General features: G+C 49.4%; 1 protein-coding gene across 1 annotated transcript; it reads left to right on the forward strand.

Annotated features, from left to right (window-relative positions):
- Positions 1-558: 558 nt before the first annotated feature.
- On the forward strand, positions 559-2,861 carry IER2 (immediate early response 2). Its single transcript, XM_078685320.1, has one exon. It carries the CDS (start codon positions 633-635, stop codon positions 1,404-1,406), a length of 774 nt encoding a protein of 257 aa, XP_078541446.1. The 5' UTR covers positions 559-632; the 3' UTR covers positions 1,407-2,861.
- Positions 2,862-17,693: the final 14,832 nt, after the last annotated feature.

Below are 17,693 nucleotides of genomic sequence, written 5' to 3' on the forward strand. Positions count from 1 at the left end.
CTCCTAACCCACCTCCATTGACCGGCGTGGGACGGTTCACCCTTTGCCCTTATATGGAAACTGGAAGTACCGCAGCCTGTGGCACTTAGAGTACTTCTAGTGGACCCCACCCACTTGACGTCAAGAGTTCCTAAATAGTCATGGAAACAGTCGCGGTGCGCGTACCGGAGTTGACACGTCACGATCGTGGCGCGCGTCGCCATTCTGTGACCAAGCCGGATGATACCACTGTTAGAAATAAATAGGGGGACTCGCTGTATTTGAAAGTGCTTAAAGTATATTTGCCACATAAATTCAAAGCCACTGCGACTGGTATACTCAAGTATTGAACTCCTTGAAGATGCATATTTATACTCCATACACTGTACGCGTCTCACTGCACATTGTACAAAAATTAAGTTGCTCCATTCCCTTTCGTAACGTCCAGTCTCCAATCACCTCGTCGTAAAATGGCCGCTGGGGAAGTTACAGCGCGCGACACCGGATGCAAAAGCGCGAGCTCGCGGCGCCCCGCCCAATCTGTCGGCGTCACTGCGGGGGTATAAAAAGGCATGAGGGCGGGTGCGCGTGTAGTCGCTGTATTGGCTTCTCGAAGAAGAGATCGTACGTCAGCTAAAGTTGCAAATTGAGCCATGGAAGTTCAGAAGGAAGCACAGCGCATCATGACTTTATCTGTCTGGAAGATGTACCACTCCCGGGTACAGCGCGGGGGTATGCGCCTCCACCGCAGTCTGCAGCTGTCGCTGGTAATGCGCAGCGCCCGCGAGGTCTATCTGTCAGCGAGGCTGGAGGACGACCAGGAAGAGAACGGAGAGGCGTGCGCGCCAGCGGCAGACGAGCCAGCTGTAACCGAAGAACAGAAATGCGCCCCCGCTGCCGTGACACCGGCGTGTGAAATGTACGAAGAAAACTGCACGCCCTCCTCGCTACCTCAGCGCGAAGAGGGCACGTACACCATGTCGCCTGGCACCGTCTCGATCCCACCCGGTTCCCCGAACCCCGGGGACTCTGCGCCAGGACTCCTAACCACCCGTCACGACGACGCCGGTAACTACCCGCAGGTGGTAGAGCCTGAACCAGCCATGTCCGAACCCATGGAAGAAGACGAGACCGTGTCTGCCTCACCGGCGACGGCGCGCCTGGCCCGGCCGAACCGCAAACGCCGCAGCTGTACTCTGAGCCGCCGGGGGGCTGCGGAGGAAGCCGAGCTTGTGCCCTCGAAGAAGGCGCGCTTGGGGGATGAACACGAAGCGCCCCCACAGCCGCAGGAAGGCGCGTTCCCCAGCCTAGCGAAGGTGCTTCAGAGCGGCATTGGGGCCGTGTTGGGGTCGACCCCTCCTGGAGGCTGTCGAGCTGGTGGAGGTGGAGCCTTCAGCATCGTTGTGCGTGCCGTGGTGGCTTTCTGAAGGGGTCCGGTGCCATAAATGCCAGGCCTGCAGCCACCCGCCATGGGCAGGAGCGCAGAACGCCCCAATGAGAAGGGGGATATCGGACCACCTGGCCCGGAACATCAGACAAGGAGCCACAGCCGCGAGGTCAGCCCCGAGAAGGGGCTAGATGTGGTGCAACTCGACACAGCCCGGGCAGCCAAATCCGCCCTCCATATGCCCTGTCAGGAGGCTACGAGTGACATGAATTGACCCGTGGCCAGTTTGTATGACACAGTTGACAAAAACAATCGCAACATCCTTGCGACGGAGGGGCAAGAGTGGCTTTGAAGATAAGCCATGGTCCCCTCAAACGCCCAGAACCGAAGGCACGACAGTGGTGCCAAGCAAACTGGTGGCAGTCGGCCAGAGAACTCAACGGAGGTAGGGGCGAAGTGTTGTCAGCAGACCTTCCGCCCCTAAATCATCTCTGAGAAAAGTGACTCCAAAGCGAACTGCTTGAAGTATCAACAGAAGCGGATCAGAAAATGAATTGTCTGGGGGGCAACCTGCCTCGCCAGAGAGGCACAAGTGACAATAACTTACCCGGGTCTGCTTTCCCCTCTACAGTGGGACTGAACTGTAACAAAGCAGCCGAGAGGGAGAAATGGCTAAAGACACTGACCGTCAAGGCCAAGCAGCGATAGTCTTGTCGACAATTGTACGGTGATATCTGGTTTAAGAGAAACTATCAAAACCAGGAGACTCGCACGAGAAGCCGAGTGAACAACTACCTTTGGACTAAACTGACAACGAAACCGCCCGGACCGAGGCGTCTCCGAACGGAAGGTCACTAAGGGGCGGCCAAACTAAACACTCGAAGAAGGGACTAATGATCCTGTTACGTGACCAACGACGCCCCCACCCAAAATATGCCTCAAAGACATGCTAGGCTGCGGGTGCGGCCGAGGTCCACCCTGGGTGCCCAGGGGTGTGTGGGTGGGTTTCCTTCCATGCCCAGGATGACGCACCCTGCGTGACTCCTGCTCTGGCGCCCGCGCATCCGGCCGAGCCGGTCTGACTCACACCCTTCTTCCTGCACGGGGCGGGGGCGCCCAGGGCGGGTGATGCAACCGCAGATCACATTCCTGCCGAGTCCGGCCCTGCGCAGCTACTGATTCACTGAGGACTGATCATGGGCGGCAAATCCCCCGCTCTTTCTTCAGGGGAGGGGGTCGTGAAGTGTGAAGACCCAAGTTTAGTGCCAACTACGTTCTTGTGAATATTTGATTGTTGTGTGTTCGTCTGAACTGCTATTAATTGGGTAATGTTAAGGCATGCAAAAACTGCTATCGTTTATCTTGTGTTTACTGTTTGGTTAAATGCCGCCAATGTGATATGGCGAAATTATGCCTTCTACGAGTTACAGCCTGAAATTCCGTTTATTTTTATGCATATGTCTATTTTTTATTGAAATAAATTTCTATTTTTGTAGTTCCGTTTGTATTGAATCATGTGTCCCAAGACGTGAGATGACGCGGTGTACGGGTGGTGGGAAGGGGTGGTTGGGCACATTTTCAAGGGGGGGGGTGGAGGATATGGTATAATCGCTATTTGCAGGATACTGTCAAAGGTAATCACAAGAGTTCATAGACGCAATGAATAGGAGAGTATATATGTGGTGCATTATCATTTAGACTCGCGAAAGTAGTCGCTGACTTAAAACCCCGCATTATCAATGAAGAGGCATATCAATGAGGTGAGCCTCTATTAATGTTTCATCCCAAGAGAGGAGCCCACGGCGAGGAAGGTCCCTCCAAGTCCGGCGCAGATGTGGGAAGAGTCCAGAATCTCGCTGCAAGGAGCCAGAATGTGCAGCGGCGACCAGAATCCAATAACCATAACCAGACTTAACACTACACAGTAAACTGATGCATACAATATTTAAACAAAATGTTCCAGAATGTAAACTTGTTCCACCGTAAAATATTACTGACGCCATTTTCCATGGTGGCAGGAACGGTTTTGCTGCAGGGGCGCAAAGCTTGCTTTAGTGCGGGGTTTGTACTTGTGGTAGATTTAACAAAGTCACGCGGTCCGACTTTTTTGGGGTGAGAGCATGTGCTCCTCTACATAGTATAAAAGTATTAATCGAAAGTGCAACGGATGTTTCTTTAAGGCAGTATTATCGAAAGAAGGCAATTGTCCCCTGTTCGTCTTAAGTAGTCTTTATTTATCATATGAAGATCTTCCTATGTAATTTTTCTATTAGTGCTCTAGAGCTAAGTCGTCCAACAGCCGTCATATGTTTCGCTCTTGGGTCAAAACGACCTGGGCTTTCTCAAGACTTTCATAGTTGTATGTGGGTTCAAAACATTATTGGATTAATGCAGGTAACATATTTTTTAAGCAGCGAGAAAAAGTACCGGGTCAATCCCTTAAGATGAAGTTTTAAATTAAGCACGTTTGAAAACTTCCTCACAAGGGATTGACCCAGAACTTGTTCTCACTGCTTGACAAACGACATTTTACCTGCATTAATGCTTTAAAGAACTAAACACTGCATGATGAAAGACCGGTTTTGAGTTCAAATAAAACTATGAAAGCCTTGAGAAAGCCCAGTTCGTAAGGAGATCGTAGTCAAGCGCTTGACTACGATCTCCTTTTGACGGGAGTGATTTATCTTGTCAGTGTGTTGGTTGGCCCTGCACTTGCTCGCTCCTTCTCTGGAGTCACAGCCATGACGATCCTAAAAGTGTTTTCACACGGAATCAACATAACACATTAGACATTTAGAAACTTTATGTTGACATTTTTTCAGCTAACGTGAGTAGGAATGCAATTTCTCCCGGCCAATCGCGCCCTACAAGAAGTTGTCTCTTGTATTGGAGTGGCCAATGTCGCAGTCTTGCAGATTCTCACGTCACTAACTAGTGGGGGGCTGGGTCATCTGACCCGTTCATAATTTCAACAGTGGCAATTCGATCCATAGACTGAAACTGCCCATGTCTGAGACGCTAAACACGGCCACCCCCCCCTGTTAAACTCGAATCTGTCTAAAGGGACACATGAACGCACTCAACTGTCATATATTCCCGTAGCATATGTATGGCTGCACCTGGTGAGTTAACAGTCCCTTGTGCCGCTAAGTCACTGTTTACAATTACTTTGATATTGACTCGCGGAGTTGCACATCTTGTTGCCTGTAAAAAAATCAGCCTTACCGTGCAGGAGTGCTCAGGTTGAGTACTGTCCAAGCTGCCAGGGCTCCCGCCGACCCCTGGCAGCCTTGGGTTTGTCAGTCTGCTAAAAACGAGTGTATATGAAAATAGAGGCACTCGTTTACTACCTTTTTAACCACTAAAACATTGTATGCATGATATCCCCGAAACTACATCCGCCAACATTTTATGCATGATATCCCCGAAACTACATCCGCCTCCTAATGTCCGGCACAGGCAGTTTACGTGCAAGTTGTAATCGCATGTTGGTTACTTCCAGACATCTTCTACGCGCAGGGCTTTACCAACGCATTGTCGTGTTGTGGTACAGCGAGGTAGTGGACCGTAGCAATGGTTGGAAGACAACATGAGGGTGGGGGGTAGCCGCCGCAACACCTTTATTTATTTGTGCGATTTTATATAGCGCGAACTTTACCCGAAGGTGTCAGAGCGCTTTACATAAGAAACAGTTGAGAAACATAAGGACTTTAGATTACATGCGTTACATAAAGGATACAAACAGAAAAAAATTGCAAATGTACAAGGTGTAAAGTCACATAAGGAGGAGATACAAATGGATATACTCTGAGTCACATAGGAATGATAGAGAGCACAATGGTCTGCTGCATAGACTAGTGATTAGTTATCTCTATATACATAGGGAAGGGATACACATGGATATACTCTTAAGAGTCACAAAGGAATGGTGGAGAGCACAGCGGTCTACTGCATATACTAGTGATTAGTTATCTCTATATACATAGTGCATGGATATGGCTGGATATACTCTGTAGTTGTAGCATTGGAAAATGGTCTCTTTTCCCTGTAGGAACAGTGCACTCTACAAGTAGGTTACCCCTGCTTCCCCCCCAATAAGGATAGTCTCAGTTTGTGTTAGCCAAACACAACACCGTAGAGAAGCACCCTTAGATTTAATTAGATTACTTCTTGTTCATATTATTGAGTGCACCTCAATTCCTATTTCCTGGATATACTCCGAGTCACCTAAGAATGGTCTACTGCCTATACTAGTGATTAGAGTTACCCCTATATACCTAAATATACAAACATAGTAGATTTCCTCAGGTAGAGTTCCATTACCTCAACCTCATTAGAATGTACGCCTGATTAAAAAAAAAATATTTAACAATGTAGGGATGAACAAATAGTGCCAGTGTCAACTGGACTCTCACGGTGTACCTTATGGTTTTCTACTGTGTTCTGGGGCGAACAAACCGACACGTGGGGCTAAGCAAAACTTCCAATTTAAACAGCTAACAGGTTGGTGTTAAAGATTACCCGAAAGTGAGACTGACCATTTAAGGTCAAATTGCCATGATCATTGACTGCAGCCAATGGGAGGCCTGAAGTGATGAGCACACACTGGCTCCAGTAGTGCACGCAAGTTAAGTACTGCAGAGAAGCCTCGCCCGTGCCATGATAACGCGCCCATACTACTGCTATGGTACATACTGTTTGTGATCCCTGCCCCCTCCACACACACACAAACTCTCTGCCCCTCAGGGGACGTTGATGCTTTCTGCTAACGGAGGCCGAGAAAGATTCCGCGATACCTCATTACACACCGAGGCAGGGGGGCGACCCCCCCCCCCACACACTCCTGGGGGGCGGCTGTCTGCAGGGCTTCCTTCTAATGGCCTAGTCTGCAGTAGCGGCTCCTGTGTTAACTCGTACAGCCAGAGGTGGGGGGAGATGCTGCAGCAGGAAGAGGACAAAGGCCCCCCCGCCCCCTGTCTGGCCCTCGCTGCAGGAAGGGCTGCCTGCCAAGAGGGATTACAGGCTGCAGTTCCCAGCTCAGCCCTTCCTTCCTCCCCCACCGCCCCCCTACCCGGGCTGCAGAGAAAGCTGCTCATTATCCCAGGCTCATTGCACAACCCCAGGCAGCCGGAGGCCCTCGGGCACCTGCTCCCCTCCCTCCCTCCCCGCGCCTTGTACACAGCGCTCCCCTCCCCCACAGCCCACGTCCCAGTCTGACCCGCAGAGACTGCGCCAGGAATCACGAGAGCCACGCAGGCCCCCGTCTGCGGAGCGGGCGGGCATGAGCCGCCGTCTCCGATTCCATCTGATGCCCTTGTGCACTCGAGGGGGGGGGGGGGAGGCGCTGTAGAGATCCCTGTACCAGGAGGGACAGGTATCCACAGGAGCCTCCTCGGTGCAGTACGTACCACGCAATTCCACACCGGGCAGGGGGTTTGTACTCCAGAGCGGCTATTGCCCTCCCAGCGACCCTGGGTGTAAGGGCCGAGAGGGGTAACATGCACAGCACAGGTTCATGGCTGCGGATGCCCTGCTGGCATGCGCCTTGGGGCAGTGACCTCATACAAGGCTGCACGTGCACCCCTTGGCAAGGGGAGAAAGGGGCACCAGGCTCTAAAGCATCCACGCGGCTGCACGCGCACCCCATGACAGGAGGAGTTGGTTAAGGCAGGTATGCACTCTTGGCTGCACTTGCCGGGGTCAGACAGTGACTAAGCACACCCTTCGTTGTAGGAGAGCTGAGCAGTCCCATTACCCTCTCCTGTGTGTGCACAGGAATGATGGGGTGGGAGGCGACAGACCGTGGGTACAATGTTCACCCGAGGCGGTACCACTCCTGGGCAGGTGCAGTTGTGGGCGGAGAACACTCCCCAACACACGCTCTCAATTTCGTGCCCGAGACACACGCTCACACTTTTAATAGAAACTGCATTACGCAGCTTTCATCAGTACATGACGCAGCGTGTAGTTTTTCAGTGATACAGAAATGTTTCATGAGCACGCAAGTTTTATCCAACATAAATACATACGGGTAAATGAAATTACCATTGGCCCTGCAGGTCCACGGGCAAGCTCAGATAAAGAGTCCTCTGCTAGTCGCTGAAGTGGGATCACAGTGGCGTCTCCTAGGTGACGACATGAAAGCGCCTGACACCCACATGGTATCACAGACCAGGGCGTAACACAGCCACCTCCAGACATTGTTACAGCAGCATCGTAGGTAGGGGGTCTCGAGAGATATGGGGCCTACATTGCTTTGGTACCATTATAGGTTATCAAGCAGTGTAGGTATTTTTCAGGTCTTCTGCGCACGTGCAGAGGAGTGGGTGGGCATGTCCTTAATACAGGATACTGCTTCAGCACCAGGTACTCGACAAACACCACTGCCAAGCAGTATCTCCTCCCCAATGTCTTGGATCATGTGTTTAACATGTTTACTTAACACTTCTCCAGTTACAATGTAAGCATCACCAGTTCGTCTTCAGTCTCTACACTTAGCCGAGGTTGCTTTCTCTCACGTCTCTGCTTATGCACTCACTTTGTCCTAAAAATCAACCCTACTTATCCTCCTCTACTGGTTGCCTTCGAGACAGTGGACCATTGCCTATCACGTGGGCAGAGTCAGTTCCTCGCATAGACCCCCCAGGCCTTTTGTTTCTGCCTCACATTGCTCCTCCAAGTCGTTTTGCACGCGTCTTTCACTTGCTGTTCCCAGGGGTCGGTTCTGGCCCGTCTTGTCACTGGTTGCTCCACTAGGAGAACGATGCCTCCTCCCTCCCTTTGCTCTTCCCACAGTAACTTCCACCCAGGGAGCAAGAACTGCTCCTCCAACGTCCCCTATAAAGTGTATGCTAATAAAAAGCAAATAATCCCCATCCACTCTACTGTCTCCCTGAATGCTGTCAGGCTTTGAATGGCTCTACATACTGAACCACAATACTTTCCATTCTCCCCAATCCATTTTATTCTAAAATAACTTTATTTAGTCAATTCCTAAAAGTACATAAATGCAGGCAACATTTCTCAAATCCAATTTTTGGTTACATACAGAAACAAGCATTTACAATGCAGTAGGTATCGCAATGACATTATTTTGAGCTATTGGCATTGTAAATGTCATTGGTTTTTTCTTTCGTGAAGCATTAATCAAATGGTGTAATGCAAAATGTCAATAGCTCACTTTGTTGTAACTGCAAAATCTATTGCATTGCATTTGTACTAGTGTGAGTTTTGTATTGTAAATGGTGCTGGCTTTTATTAATGTGATTTTTTTTTTTACATTAATATAATGCATTGAAATTGTTAATACCCACTTATTTTGGAATAAGGACTCTTGAGTGGATATTACATATACCCATGTATTGTTACTATGACTGCAGTTACAGGTGTGAGATTACTGTCACTGCAGCTACAGGGGTGATGTTACCATCACTTCCAATATAGGTGTGAGATCATTATTACTGCAGATATAGGTGTGATATATACAGTACAGGCAGTAAGAAGAGCTTGCTGCACACAGACAGAAGTGAGAGGAGCTTGGTGTGCAGGGACAGGCAGTGAGAGGAAGATGGTGTGCAGGGACAGGGAGTGAGAGGAGCTTGGTGAGCAGGGACAGGGAGTGAGAGGAGCTTGGTGAGCAGGGACAGGTAGTGAGAGGAACTTGGTGAGCAGGGACAGGTAGTGAAAGGAACTTGGTGTGCGTGGACAGGCAGTGAGAGGAGCTTGGCGCGCAGGGACAGAAGTGAGAGGAACTTGGTGCGCGCATGCAGTGAGAGGAGCTGGGTGCGCAGAAACAGGCGGTGAGAGGAGCTTGGTGAGCAGAGAGAGGTGGTGAGAGGAGCTTGGGGCACAGGGACAGGTAGTGAGAGGAACTTGGTGCATAGGGACCGAAGTGAGAGGAGCTTGGTGCGTACATGCAGAGAGAGGAGCTGGGAGAGCAGGGTCAGGCAGTGAGAGGAGCTTGCTCAGCTTTGGATATTGGCATACGGCACGCAGGCCGTAACCTCTGAGCAGCAGTGTGCGCTACCCACAAAAACCTGCTCTCTTTTGTCTTCTGCTAGTTCATCCCAGGGTTTGAGTGTTACGAAAAACCTCCCAAACATTAATATAAACCATAGTAAAGCAATGAGTCTTTACACCAGCAGCAAGAAGCAGCGTGTACTGCATACAGTGTTGCAACACATCCGCCATAAAGCCCCTTAGACCAAACTCAATGAACAGTTCATGTACTTTTCATCGTACATCGATCTTGATCTGAAGCTAAATACGTCACATGACGGAAGCATTAGAACGCCTACAGAGCCGAACATTAGTATTAATATGAACAACATCTACACAGCACAGATTCCAAATGACCCTCACTGATTGGAGTCTGCAGTGACTGGAGTTCAGTCCCCCCTCCTCCCGCCCCCCCTGCTTCAGCAAACTGCAGAGACCAGCTTGCAGAATACAGACTTTTACCACTTTACCAAATTTATGGACAGTGAAAGAAGTTACCTTAAGTTTGTTAGCGCTGTTGCTGTTCAAACCTAAATATATATTGCACTGGCACGTTCAGGCGTCAGACTCCCGAAAAAATAAGTGAAAAATTACTTTATTTTGACTCTCGAGAAAGTTTCCTCTGCGCCAATAGAAGACAATAGGAGAAATACATTCTACCAATTTTTGTTTTTGTTGAAATCTTCCAATTTCCTCTTCTAAAATGTTGGCAGGTACGCTCTGGCCAGCCCAGACACGGCGACCTGTTACAACATCTGTGCCTATATCTCTGCGCCTACTGTATCAAATGTAAATCTGCGCGCTGCCATTTGCTATTAAAGCTTCTTTAAAGTTTGGTGATGCTACGTCGGATGGCGCTTGAAAATGGCACTTTTGTCCTGAGGTAAGGCTGCAAGCCTCACATTCATGCCGAAAAGTATCCAAACAAGTGTACGCCGTAATTAACCGTAGCATTTGTGAGGAATGCAGCTATAGAAACATCAGTTTCTTATTGAATAAGCCGCCTGCAAGATCTGAGACGAAACGTCTTACCGGCTGAGGTGGAGGGCAGAGTCCAGGGCTGTTCTACCTACTGCAAGCACACCATGGGAGGCTCTCCCAGACCATCCCGAATCCTTGCCCACCTCCGGAACCACACACACCCATCCCTCCCTCCCTCTCCCGTGTCCCCCATCTGTGCTGAACAGCATCCACGATCCACGTGTTGTTCTGAAATGACATGCACGGCTGATTACAGCCAGGCCTCGTCCGGGGGGGCACAGAAGGGGGCCCGTGCACCCTTGACCTGCACCATCCCTCTTGCTGCGTTCCTTCTCCATTACAAGGTCGATAGAGCCTGCAGCCCCAGTACGCTGCAGCGAGGACCAAGGGCCCGGGCTCTGCGAGGAAACCAAACATGAACCGCGGTTGAGTGGATCAAAATGGGCAATAAGGGGAGGTGGAGGGCGAGGCGTAACAGCAAACGGATGCTAAAAAAGCATAATGATACATCTAGCACTGGACGCATAACAGCACCCTTAATGTCGGGGCCAAGACGCCGGCCATCTTCACAGCCTTCCTTCCAAATATGAAATGCACACATCTAGGCCTCTCCCTAGGGCATCGCCACAGAAGTACACTAATACTAAAATCTATTTTCCAACATCAAGCACGCTGAAGTGTGTTTCCAAGTAATGTGAACGCTATATATAATAGATCAATTACATTATTGGAGCATTTTAAAAAAACTGCAGACTAGTTACTTAACAGATTGAAAACTTTCTACATGACAAAGATTCAGGTGCAAAAAAAAAGCAGATGGTGAGAATTCTTACTCCCAATAGAGGAGCAGGATACCTCAGTAAGCAAATAAAACCTTGATGATCCCCGTGGATAGAAGCTGGTTTTGCAAATCTCAGAGAGACTCGAGGGCTGATGTATATAAACATCCTAACACTGGGATCAGAGAAAGTGCAAATCAACGGAGGCTTCCTAAAAACAAGTTACGCGTGCTCTGAGGCAGGGGGGGGGGGCTAAAAAGCGAGGAAAGGCTCCCTGAGCGGACGTGTGCACTGAGGAGGGGGGGCGCTGAAGGGAAGAGACCTCAGTGTGCAGGGTAGTGCCTGCAGACTTTTTTATCTTTAGGAGGGCCATCTGTTTCTAATTAGCATGGCTGCGCAAAGGCATGCTAATTAGAAACAGATGGCCCCCCCTAAAGATAAGAAAGTGCTTCACGACAGCCGTGAAGCAGACGACACAGCCCGGATGGGCCGTCCAAAAGGGAGAAAGGGCAGTGACCAAAAAGCATCCTTTTCAATGGGAATCCAGCGTTTAGCATAAACGCTGATGCGACCCAGTGAAAATGATTGGGCGGGGTTTCAAGTCCCCTTCTGAAATTTCCTCTCTCACTATATGTATCGCCGAGCGAGCAGCGCATGCGCTACAACGCTAGGCGAGACCTAAAAAGGAATTACAATCAATGTCCCATAGCACTAGCCACCATCTTTGCATAGTCGAGTGTCAGTAAAGCAGCACTGAACATGGGTGATCAAGCTATAATTAAACAGATTGCGCATAACATATTGTGAATGCACGCCGTTATTGGGGACGAAGCCTGGCCACCGCAGACCGACATCAATCTATCTTCTCTCTCCGCCAATGTCTTTTCTTATAGCTTCCTCACTCATTGCCCCTATTTCAGAAATGTTGCTATTCGACACAAGTGTACCTAAAGGCATTTATCTCAACCACTGTTACTACAGCTAAGAGATCAGTAGCTCGATAAAATACCTTATTCTCCACATTGCTGCTCTGTTACTCCTAAACACTCTTGCCCTTAGCAAACTAGACTGCTGCAAAGATCTACACGAAGATCTCCCAAAGTGTACCTTCTCTACTCTTGAGTAAGTCACCAACTTTTCAGTGCACATGCTTGTCACTCTTCCTTGACACCAGACTGCCTCCTTTGGCCAACAACAGGACATCTGGCTTACCCCCAGCACACCACCCAGACATTAGTTGATTCAAGGACTAGTGTTGGGACGGAAAAGTCCCTTGCGTCATGATGGATCTGCACCCTGGCCCTGAGTGCCCCAACTGAAGTGATGTCTGGCTCCGTGATACTGATTTCTGTTGATCTGTGCAAACACTGATCATGCGTTTGCGCCATGACATAGACCTGTCTCACGGATTGTGGTCAGGGTCGGACTGGAAACCAAAACCGGCCCTGGCAAAGTGCTCGGCTGCCCCTCCCCCCCCCCCCCCCCCCCCCCCCCCCCGGGGGGAGGGGGGGGGGGGTTTGGGGGGGCCGGTTTTCGGCCGGTTTTGTTACAGGGCCGATTCTGCAAAACGACCCTGTAACAAAAACGACCCCCAGGGGGCCAAACCCGGCCCCCACCCGTGCGGTGCACTAGGGTATTGCCCGCTACAGCCAGTCCGGCCCTGATTGTGGTCTCTTTGAACCAGGAAGGGGGCACAAAGCCAATCCCTTAAAGTGGTTAAATGCTACTGCATTTACCAGGCGTTAAGCAGCGCACGCACAGTTGTGACAGCATACTTGTCCTTTTTACTTGAAGGAAGTGGCCCGATTAGGGTCACCCTGGTTACTTGCGACCACCTCTCTGCCTTCCAAATAGAAAATTCCAGTCCAGTCACTAGCAAACAAAGAGGGCACAGAAGGATGAGCTACAGTCCTGGGACTGGGTACATGTTATCTTCACTTCAAGGCCACTTCACCCATGCTCGCCATTAGAGTGAAGGTGGGAACGAGCCTATCTAACAGCTAAGGTATGCAACAATAGAGAGTAAATTCATTAGTGCATCTGAAATCGGCCTTGGAGAAACACGGGCAAAGGTGCATGGAGACAGTTTTCTGCTGAGGCAAGCAGTAAGAGGCAGGAGCTTGGCTTCAATCATGAAACAAAATGGCTAATACTAAGCAAATGGTGCCAAGAATGCTAACTTAACACAGAATAAAACATGAGCAAGAGGACAATAACATTCTCAATTCTAACAGACCCTACTTTTAGCATTTATTGCTGAATTTTATTATTGCCATCAGGTAAGGGTCTTTTCAATTCTAAAGATAGGAAGAACATTCAATCGGAGGCAATAGGTTCTAGCTTAAGGATTATCAATCGGCACTAAATACTCTGTAGGACTAGACACATCTAATCAATATTCAAAAATGCCCTCATCGATACTCATCAAATCTTGGATGTCCTTCATTGTCATGGCTTTGCCTGAGAATCACGTTCTGGAGGCTTTGGGCGAGGAGTCAACATTTCCTTGTTTCACCTCCAGTTGGCTCCAATCATAAGTCTTTTCCTCTGGTTGTAATAAACAAAAAATATACCCCTTTGATCGCCCCATTCAGGAGGAAGAACAGCCCTTTGCAGCTCCGAGATCTGAACGGAACGGACCTGTTTGGTCCACTTGGTCTGTGAAAAGCAAAATAGTTTTTGTAACTATTATTCTGATCTCTCTAAGAATAATACTTGGAATAGCATATTTCCATTTATCCTGTGTATACTTTGGTACTACGCCTGTTACCCATGAACATATATTTGGCACTTTGGCACATCACAAGGAGGAGCATCTAAAGGCCTATAAAAATAATGTGTTAATCCAGACTCTGCACCAAACACACAATCCTTATAACACGACAAAATGCTGGGTATGTGGGTTGCTCCCCTCTGTGACTAATACAAGTGAGAACTCGTTGTCCATGCCATTGTCATATGTCAATAGCTGCGAGGGGTGGTTTGCATTGCTTAGTATGGTACGTTCATTTCCCCAGGCTGCTACATGAGAACGAAAAAGTACTGATTCCCGCACCCTAAAACTAAATGTATGTTTCCAGCTTAGAGCACCTCCTGGTGCTCCTATAGGCCACGAGATATTTGGCAGATTGTTTCTAAGCTCTTGCATGCACAGATATAGGGGACTGAGAAATGAAACATGGACCCAGGCAGAAAGGGATCATTTCTTGCAGTTCAATACATCAGAATACTTCCAGTCTGTTGTATCTTGACTCTAATGTTATTCTTGCCCTCTCTGTGGGACCTTGCTATGATATCATCCTACAGAATGTTAGGAGTCAAATCTTCAAAGTTGACTCCGTTCTCTGCCGATGTGCCGCCTTTCGAGGTAGGGGTGCCTCAGGGCTCTATTTTGAGCCCTACTCTCTTTAATATCTATATGGCCCCTTTGGCGGCACTGGCAGAGTCGTTTGGTGCCCAGATCGTTTCCTATGCTGATGACACCCAGCTCCTCTTTACTTGTAAGAAGGGCTCTGATTTTGATGGCGTGCGGATCAGAGGCTGCCTGAGGGCGGTTTTCGAGTGGTTCGAACAAAATAGCCTCAAATGCAACTCCGACAAATCGGAGGTGCTCTTTTTCGGATGTCCACCCGATCCCAGGTGGCAGTCGTGGTGGCCTCCTGCCATGTTTCCTCCGGCGGCTGCGTCTTCCAAGGCCAAGAATCTGGGAGTGCAGATTGATGAGGGTCTCACCCTGAAACCGCAGATCCTCAGTCTCGTTGGGAAGTGTTTCGGCATTTTGAAAATGCTTAGAAAATTCCTACCAATGCTTTCTTTCGACCATAGTAAAATTACAGTACAGGCCCTAATAGGCTCTCGTTTGGATTATGCAAACGTGCTCTACCTGGGCCTGCCCGAGTATCTCCTGAGTAAAGAGGAGCTGGGTGTCATCAGCATAGGAAACGATCTGGGCACCAAACGACTCTGCCAGTGCCGCCAAAGGGGCCATATAGATATTAAAGAGAGTAGGGCTCAAAATAGAGCCCTGAGGCACCCCTACCTCGAAAGGCGGCACATTGGCAGAGAACGGAGGGGCCCAGACCGTTTGGCGGCAGCCCGGCAGAAAAGACTTAAACCAGCTGAACACCGCTCCCCGTATCCCGATCTCTCTGAGTCTTAAAAGGAGACCGCCATGGGGAACGGTGTCAAAGGCCGCCGACAGGTCCAACATTACCATCATAGCCTTACCACCCACATCAAGAACCTCTCTAATTGCATCGGTGACTTCTAACAGCGCGGTCTCCGTGCTCATATTGGCACGGAAACCTGACTGCGTGTCATGAAGGATGTCATTATTTTCCAGGAAGTTGGAGAGAGAGACATGGACATGCTTCTCCACCACCTTAGCCAATGCCGGGAGAAGGGAGATGGGCCTGTAATTGGCATGAACCAAGGGGTCCAGATTAGGCTTCTTCAAAAGCGGCAGGATCAGGGCGTGCTTCCAAGCCCGGGGGACCACTCCCGTGCTAAGAGAAAGTTTAAGCACTGGGTTAGCAAGGGAGTTGAACACTGGAGCTATTTTTCCAAGGCATTTCGCTGGGCAAGGATCCAGAGGGGAGCCAGATTTTAATTTAGTAAGAAGGTCAAGTGAGGAAGGGAGAGAGAGAAGAGGTAAATTAGAAAAAGTAGGGCCCTCACAGGACAAGGACGTCGACAGGGAAACACTAGTTTCCGACATTATCCCCGTACTAGTGGGGGGGAAGGAGTCTTGAATAGACATAATTTTGGTGGGAAAAAAATCAGCGAGTTGAAAAACCCAAGATTCAGAGTGAGAGTGTGTGGATAAAGACATGGTTGGTGAGGTGAATCCCTTAACAATACGGACAATTTTCTTGCTAGTGTTAACGGCTGCCTCGATTCTCTTAGCAAAGTAGGCCTTCTTCTCAGACATGATGTTGCAATGATATAGTTTGATGGATTCCCTATATACATTTTTGTCAGTTAGATCGTAATGACGGCGCCAGGCCCTTTCAGCTTTCTTGCACATTCGCCGCATTTCAGATAGAGAGGCAGTGAACCATGGGGCGGAAGCCCCATTACTGGCTTTACGGGAGACAGTCTCTGGAGCTAACTCATCGAGTCTTTCCACAAGCCATATATGCAGGAGGTCAAGGTCAGCCTCTAAACTGCCTGACAACTGGCAAGGGTGGGAGGAGAGTGCGTGCGCCAGCATGTCTGGGGACACTCGATGAAAGGCTCGCGAAGTTTGCCGAGAGTGTTCCAGTTGCCTGGGTGAGATTTTATCCATCAGAGGAATCTGAAAGTTAACTAGGTAATGGTCTGACCATAGAACGGGTGCCGGAGGGGACATACCGATCGGAGTGGTCGAGAACACTTGGTCAAGGGTATGTCCTTTATTATGTGTGGGGGCAGTAATAAACGGTGACAGACCCAAGGGAGATGTGATATCCAGAATCTTAATGGCATCAACATCGATACTTGAATCCATATGAATGTTAAAGTCCCCTAACAGCAGGCAATGTTCCGTTTTCAAACAGAGTGCCGATACCACCACCAGGAGCTCTTCAAAAAAGGAACCTGTGGGTCCTGGGGGTCTGTAGATTAAGAGCCCCACACATGTTTGATGAGGAGACAAAGATAGAGAGAAACCAAGGGACTCACAACCTAAAATGTCATCAGTTGGAATAATGGCACAAGGAAAGCGTTTATCCACCACCAGGGCTAAACCACCCCCCCTTCCAGTCGTCCTATCCTTCCTAAGGACGACATAGTTAGAGGAGATGGCTACCGCTATGTCTGGGCCAGAGCTCTCACCCAACCAAGTCTCTGTGAGAAAGAGACACATGGGATTTGCCTCTGACAAAAGATCATAAATGTCAAGCGAATGCCTACTTAGGGATCTAGTATTTAGAAGTAGACAAGAACTATATGTGGGCAGATTACAGGGGGATAAAACAGAAGTGCCGCTCATGCGCCAGCCACAGCCAGGACAACGCCTTTTAGTGGCCTGCCTACCTGGAAAGATACTACAGCAATTACCCATATTACCCTTTAAATAGATAAGCTCCGAAGCGGTGTAAGTGCGCATGCTGACTGAATGCCTGGGTGCAGGGTAATAACCCCGCCCGCTCCCGTCCGCCTCCGACGGGAGCAGACGGGCTTACTTTAGGCGCTCCTTCGGCGCGAAAGAGGCGCGTCCGCTCAGCGCGTCCGCTGCGCGGAGGAGAGTGCCTCTAGTTTTATAGCTAAGCAGGTGAAGTGAGAAAGACCACATCACTGGTCCGCCGACCAGCGTGTCTGACTCCTCATAAGATGGCCGCTAACAGTGTAGGCAGCCTACTGGTCCCAAGATACCCTGCGGCCTCTCGTCAGCCGTGCGGGTATGGAAGATGGAGAGAAAGCCCCTCGCGATGCAGTTGCCACCCAGCAAAGCAGAGAGATAAAGATTCAGGCAAGAAAGCAAGAAAGCAGAGATCAAAAAGACACCCGGCTTTCCGCCTCAGGTGTTGAAAATGGAAAAGAGGGAAATACACAGTCAGGTAAAGGAACACAGCGTGCAAAGATTCTAA

Source organism: Lissotriton helveticus, chromosome 1_1 (assembly GCF_964261635.1).
Source record: "Lissotriton helveticus chromosome 1_1, aLisHel1.1, whole genome shotgun sequence".
NCBI classification, from domain to species: domain Eukaryota; kingdom Metazoa; phylum Chordata; class Amphibia; order Caudata; family Salamandridae; genus Lissotriton; species Lissotriton helveticus.

Bases quoted from the DNA above. Each gene is read 5' to 3' on its own strand.
- IER2 (XM_078685320.1), top strand. From the start codon at position 633: ATGGAAGTTCAGAAGGAAGCACAGCGCATCATGACTTTATCTGTCTGG.